At 36.9% G+C, this 6,000-nt stretch overlaps 1 protein-coding gene across 4 annotated transcripts in view; it reads left to right on the forward strand.

Annotated features, from left to right (window-relative positions):
- The window catches only part of SHC4 (SHC adaptor protein 4), a 198,649-nt gene extending 192,859 nt beyond the window's left edge, over positions 1–5,790 (forward strand). For all 4 annotated transcript variants that reach the window (XM_074234728.1, XM_074234731.1, XM_074234729.1 and 1 more), the window contains one exon: positions 3,201–5,790. In XM_074234728.1, the coding sequence (XP_074090829.1) occupies positions 3,201–3,356 (156 nt within the window). In that variant the 3' untranslated portion in view covers positions 3,357–5,790. The remainder of the gene's footprint in view (positions 1–3,200) is intronic.
- Positions 5,791–6,000: the final 210 nt, after the last annotated feature.

The raw sequence follows: 6,000 nt of genomic DNA on the forward strand, positions 1-6,000 counted from the left end.
CACCTCACTCCAGTACTCTCCAATAAGTATGCCACAGGGGCAGCCCTCCAAGGAGTGGCCTAAGACAGTACCCATTGCACATGGGTGACTGTCTATGCACTAATCTTTCCTGTTTCAAAAAGCATGATCTTTAAGTCCAACATAGGTTATTTCCTGTGTCCTGCATCAGTATAAGGTAACAAAGCAGTGGTGTTTGAGGGACAAAGGGTAGTCATATTTGGCTGAAGCATAGAGTTCATTGAAGGGAGTAATATAAATAATCTAGAAAGAGAGGTTTGTGTCAGATTATAGAGTCCTTAACACCCAGCACATGAGTTTAATTTTATTCTATGAACCCTAGGGACTCACTGAAGATTTTTAAACAAAGAAAATAACATAATCATAACCATGTGTGTTTTTTTTTGAAGACTATTCAGGGGGCGGCTGGGTGGTACAGTGGATAGAGTACCAGCCCTGGAGTCAGGAGTGCCTGAGTTCAAATCTGGCCTCAGACACTTAATAATTACCTAGCTGTGTGGCCTTGGGCAAGCCACTTAACCCCATTGCCTTGTAAAAAAAGAAAGACCATTCAAGTAGTGATATAAAGGATGGATTAGTAGGGGTAGATAGATAGCATTAGAAAGGAATACTTAAAAGGAAGATATTGCAATAGTTCAGGTGATTGGTAATCAGGGCCTGTACTAGGGTAGTAGGAATGGAGAGGAAGCATTAAATGTGAGAGAAATTGAAAAGGTAGGTTCCTTGGTAAGTGATTGGATTTGAGAGGTGAGGGAGAGGGAAGAGTTTGAGATAATTCAAAAGTTATGAACATACCAGATTAGGTGAATAGTGGTTCTGTAGACAAAAAAAATAGCAAAGTCAGAGGGAAGAAAAGTTTATAGGAAAAGATAATGAGTTCAATTTTTGATATGTTCAACTTGAGAGATACTGATTGGACATCTTGGTAAAGATATTTATGGTAATTGAATTAGACCTCTTTCAAGAATGGCCAGGATTAGTAATCTAAATCTGGTTGTTGTATGCAAAATTGTAGTGTGATTGAAGCTCCCAGAATGAATAAGATCACAAAGGGAGCAAGTATATAGAGAGGAAAGAAGTGCAGAGTAGAATAAAGAAGAGAGGAAAAGGGACGTGGAGGGGAGGGAAAGGGGAAGGTAGAGGAGGGGGAAGAAGGATCAAGGTAAGAGAAGAGGAAGGGAGGGGTGCATGGGGGAAGGGAGGAGAGGAAAGAGAAGGAGAAAAAGGAAGGGGAGTGGAGAAGAGAGGAGAAGATAAAGAAGAGAGTGGAGAAGAAGGGAGAAAAGAGAATAAGAGAGAGGGGTGGGTAAAGGAGAGGATAAGAGAAAAGAATGGAGGGGAGGGGAGATGAGAGGATAGGATAAAAGACAGACAATGACAGATACAAGCAAGATAAGGGTTTAGGAGGATACATACATGATAAAGGCTTAGGAAAAAATGATAACAATGGAGGGAAGGAGTGATTAAAGAAGTAGAACAAGAACTAGGAAAGCATGTTTTAGAGAACAAGTAATAAAGAAGTAGGAAGCAATAGTGAAAAGAGGATAAAACATAATTAGAAGAAATTCGAATTCAAATCTCACCTATAATACCATGTGATCATGGATCCCAGGGACTTATCAAAGATCTCTAAACAAAGGAAAAAACATGATCACAACTAAGAGGTTTTTTTTTTTAAGGACCATTCTGATGGTGATATGAAAGGTAGATTAGAGGTGGTACATAGCATAGAGGGGAATACTTAAAAGGAAGGTATTGTAGTAGTCACTTAATAGATCACTTAATCTCCCCTGGTTTCAGTTTTCTCTGTCATTACTTTTAGTGGATAATTATAGGGTAGATGTGAGTATCAAAAGAGATACCTTACATGAAGTACTTTACAGGGAAGCTAAGTGATGCAGTGGATAGATATCCTAGGCCTGGAGTCAGGAAGACTCATCTTCCTGAATTCAAATTTGACCTCAGATTTTTACTAGCAGTATAACTCTGGGCAAATCATTTAATTTTGTTTGCCTCAGTTTCTTCATCATTAAAAATGAGCTGGAAAAGAAAATGGCAAACCACTCTAAATATCTCCAAAGAAAACTCCAAAATGGGGTCATAAGTTGAATATGATTTTAAAAAAAAGACTGAACAACAATATAAAGTGCTTTATCAATCTGAAACTACTCTATTAACTACTACTAATTAATGGAAGACAGTGTGATAATAGGATCATCTATTTAGAGTTAGAAGGCTCTAGCTGAAAGGCTAGAAGTCATCTCTTCTAATCTTCTCCCCACTCCCAATTTTAAAGACTTGGAAACTGAGATTCTAGGAGGTCAAGTGATTTGCCTGAAGTCACACAAAAAGTCAGTATCAGGCAGCTAGGTGGTGCAGTTCTTTTTAAGACTGGGGAAATATGAATGTTATTTGTAGATAGAAGGGAAAGATGCAGTGTAGAAAAAGAAATTGAAGATGCTTGAGAGAAGAGATGATATCCAAAGCAAAGTCTTAAAGGAGGAAAGGAAAAGAATCAAAGATACAGAGAAAGGAATTAGTGAGCAGTGGGGGGTGATGATGCTGAGAGTATATGAGGAATGGTGAAGAGAAATGGAGGGAATTTCTTGTCATATGACTTCTGGGGAATCAAAGTGTGGGGGTATGGAGGTAGGATTCAGGATAAGAGGAGAGCAGAAATTTAGAACAGTCCCTATTGGGGAATGAGACAAAGAATTCATAATGATAAAGCTGAAGGCCTACTCGATAGCAAGTAGTAATAGGTGAAGACCAGTTCCTCATTCTAAAGAGATAAAGAAATAACTGAACATACATTGGAGACTAGAAACATAAAGAACAGACAAGAGTTCTGCTTTGAAGGCAACCATTTGAAGACCTAGCAAAAAGGTAGTAGTTACAGTCTATATCACTTCAATTACTTCACATGATGAAATAAAATCCAGGTCCCAAAGCTCATCAACCCATATGTAAACTCATGAGGACTGAATTAGGGAACTCTCCCAACCAATCCCCAATATGAAATTTGTAAATGGATAATTTTGTCCCTCAGGGCAGCAAAACATACTTTAGGGGAAAGTTTTAATAATTCATTTTGATATAGTTTCCCTAGTAGTTATTACATTTTTTTCCTTTCAAGAGATCTATTACAAACTAACATAAGACTTTTGTATTTTCTTTATAAGGTGAGGACCAAAGATCATGTATTTGATAATGTGGGTCATCTCATTCGCTACCACATGGAGAATAGCTTGCCCATCATCTCTTCTGGAAGTGAAGTAAGCCTTAGACAGCCAGTAAAAAAAGAGAATCAGAAAGGCCACTTCCAACCCTTCAAGTGACAGCATTGGAACTCCATGATGCTGAAATGCAAAAGAATGCCTACCTGTGGTAGGAGGATGGATTAAATGATCTCAAATTTTGTTTATAAATAAAAGAAAGCCCTGTTAACCACACCTTCCAAAAGCCAGTATGGAAGAGGTGCCCTTCTTTGAAGTATAAAGCTTAACCTTCAGAAAATGGAAAAAAAAATCAGAAGGAAAGAAGATAATCTGCCCATTTGGGAAAGGAAATTAAAGCATGCACAGATGTCACTTTTAAAGTCACACTGCATGAAAAAAGAAGCTGAAAGCACAGTTAAAACACCACATGCAAAAGATAACTTGAATGGACTGCTGAGACAGTTGTATGTGCCTTTTGACTCAAGATAATTGGGACATTTTCATTTTGTTGGAGAGATTTTAAGTGTTTTTGCATTCTAGTCATGTACAACCATTTGCCAAAACAAAACATTTTGTCTTGCTAAGAAAAAAATGCCATTTGCCTAATAGTTACTTTAATTTCTTTTTTGCTTTTAGCAGCACTTTAAAAAGTAACATTTAAAATTAATTAGATACTTAATACAGGCTGTGTCCACATAAGTGAGCAAAGGGTTCAGTCTTGCCCATTTGTTGTTGGTTAAGGCAACACTATGCTCTGTAGAGTCAATATTTCCAGATCTTTGCTGTGCAGTAATATTGTAGAAACAAATGGTGAGAAATTGGGCAGACTAAATCTGTCCAGATTGTTGGATTTGAGCATATTTCCTAAAATGTTGCCTAGATGATTCTACAAAATCAGGAATATTTTTGGGCAGAGGTGGCCTCTCTTTTCATACCTAGTATGAAGTAGCTTTACAAGACGGCAAACAAAAAAATTTTTTGGTAGGGTATAAACCAATCTGCATAGATGTGGAAGCCAGTATCTCAACATCTGTTTCTACTCTTTTTTGGGGAAACTTTTGCTTCCAGCTTTGTTTCAAGACATTTATTTGAAGTGTAAGACAGAGCATGGGATGGGAGGAGCCCTATGACTGGCTGTCAGTGATCCTTGCATTGTTACTGTTGGGGTTTTTTGGTCTAGACCTGTTATTTTATTGGCATGTGGAACTCCTAATATGGAAACTCCTTCAACCAACGCAGACAAATAACTCATCTGTCGCTTACAGTTTTTGAGAGTTGTCTGGCATGTGGAGCAGTTAAGTGATTTGCTTATGGTCACATAGCTAGTATGTGACAGAGTAGAGATGAAATTAAGGTCTTCCTAAATCCAAGGTTGGCCCTCCATCCACCTTTTCCAGTTTCAAATTCAGGCAACAGAGAAGGTGAAAAATGTTTAAAGCCAAATACTTGGAAAAGGATGACCCTTCAATATGCTGTAGTGGAAAGCTCATTGACCTAAGAGGCAAGAGATCTGAACAGTAACCCCAGTTTTGCCATTGAGTAATACTGTGCACAAAGGCAAATCTTTGATCCTCTCTAGTCCTTAGTTTACCAATTTTTAAAGTGAGGGATTGGACTAGAAAAGTTCTAAAGTCCCTTCCAGCTCTAAAAGTTTATATTTCTATGCACAGTATTTCTTAAGAAAATGAATTGGATCAAAGTTGATCAGAGCTGGATAAATACAGTGACAGAGAGAATTGAAATAATCTTTTAAATAATTTAAGGGAAAATCACATTTACCTGAAGAATGAAGATAATCATGGCAAGAGTAGATTATCTTTCTTGCATTATCAGATGATTGTCTCAGTTCTTTAGTTTTCAAATTTGTAATTCTATAACAAATTGTTTTCCCCTGAGTTACCTGGATAGCTGCCTTAACCTCACTGCATTTGGGTTGTATATAGATGCAGCTTTGAAATTGTGAAATATTTGTTTACTAAGGTTTAAACAAAATACTAAGATTAAATTAAAAAAAAGTAAATGAGGAATTTTTTTGCATAGAAATGTTCAGAAATGAAGCATTTTAGTTTCTACATTTTTTATGTCCTACATATAATTTTACTACAACTGCCAATGAATCTTTGGGTATGCTTGTTTTCTTTTTACAGATAGGTAATATTTTAAACTCAATTTTGCATATGATCAATTCTTGATTATCTGTGCCAATGAAGGGGAGTAAGGGTATGGATAATAGAAAATCATGAATAATCCAGCTACTTTGAGCAGGACTGCCTCAAGTTTCCTGGTTAAGGGAAATGGAGCACTGGCAGCAGGGCAGAAGAGGGCAGCTCCCAATACAAAAAGATGTACCTAATCTGTAGTTGACTATAATGTGACTCAAACTGGTAGACTAGTTGAATGAGCAAGTAATACACTTGAAAAAAATCTGCATTAAAAAAGATTTGAGTGCATGCTGTATATTTTAATCTATATTTACTTTCTTCTTTGCTCTGAACTGGCTTATGAACAAATGTAAATGACTTTTAAAAAAACCAAATAAACATTAGTATTGCTTTGTGACAATACACATTGTAGACCTGACATTTCTGCTTCAAGGGACTGATCATGTTTAAGATGCTAAAGCAGGGGTGCTTAATCTGAGGTTCTCAGAGATATACTTTTACAAAGGATCTGTGGATAATCTATTTTATCAAGGGGGTCTCTGAACTTGGACAGGAAAAAATATCTCTATTTCACTAACCTCTAACATTAGCATTTTCTTCAA

This window comes from Macrotis lagotis, chromosome 4, assembly GCF_037893015.1.
Source record: "Macrotis lagotis isolate mMagLag1 chromosome 4, bilby.v1.9.chrom.fasta, whole genome shotgun sequence".
Lineage (NCBI taxonomy): Eukaryota > Metazoa > Chordata > Mammalia > Peramelemorphia > Peramelidae > Macrotis > Macrotis lagotis.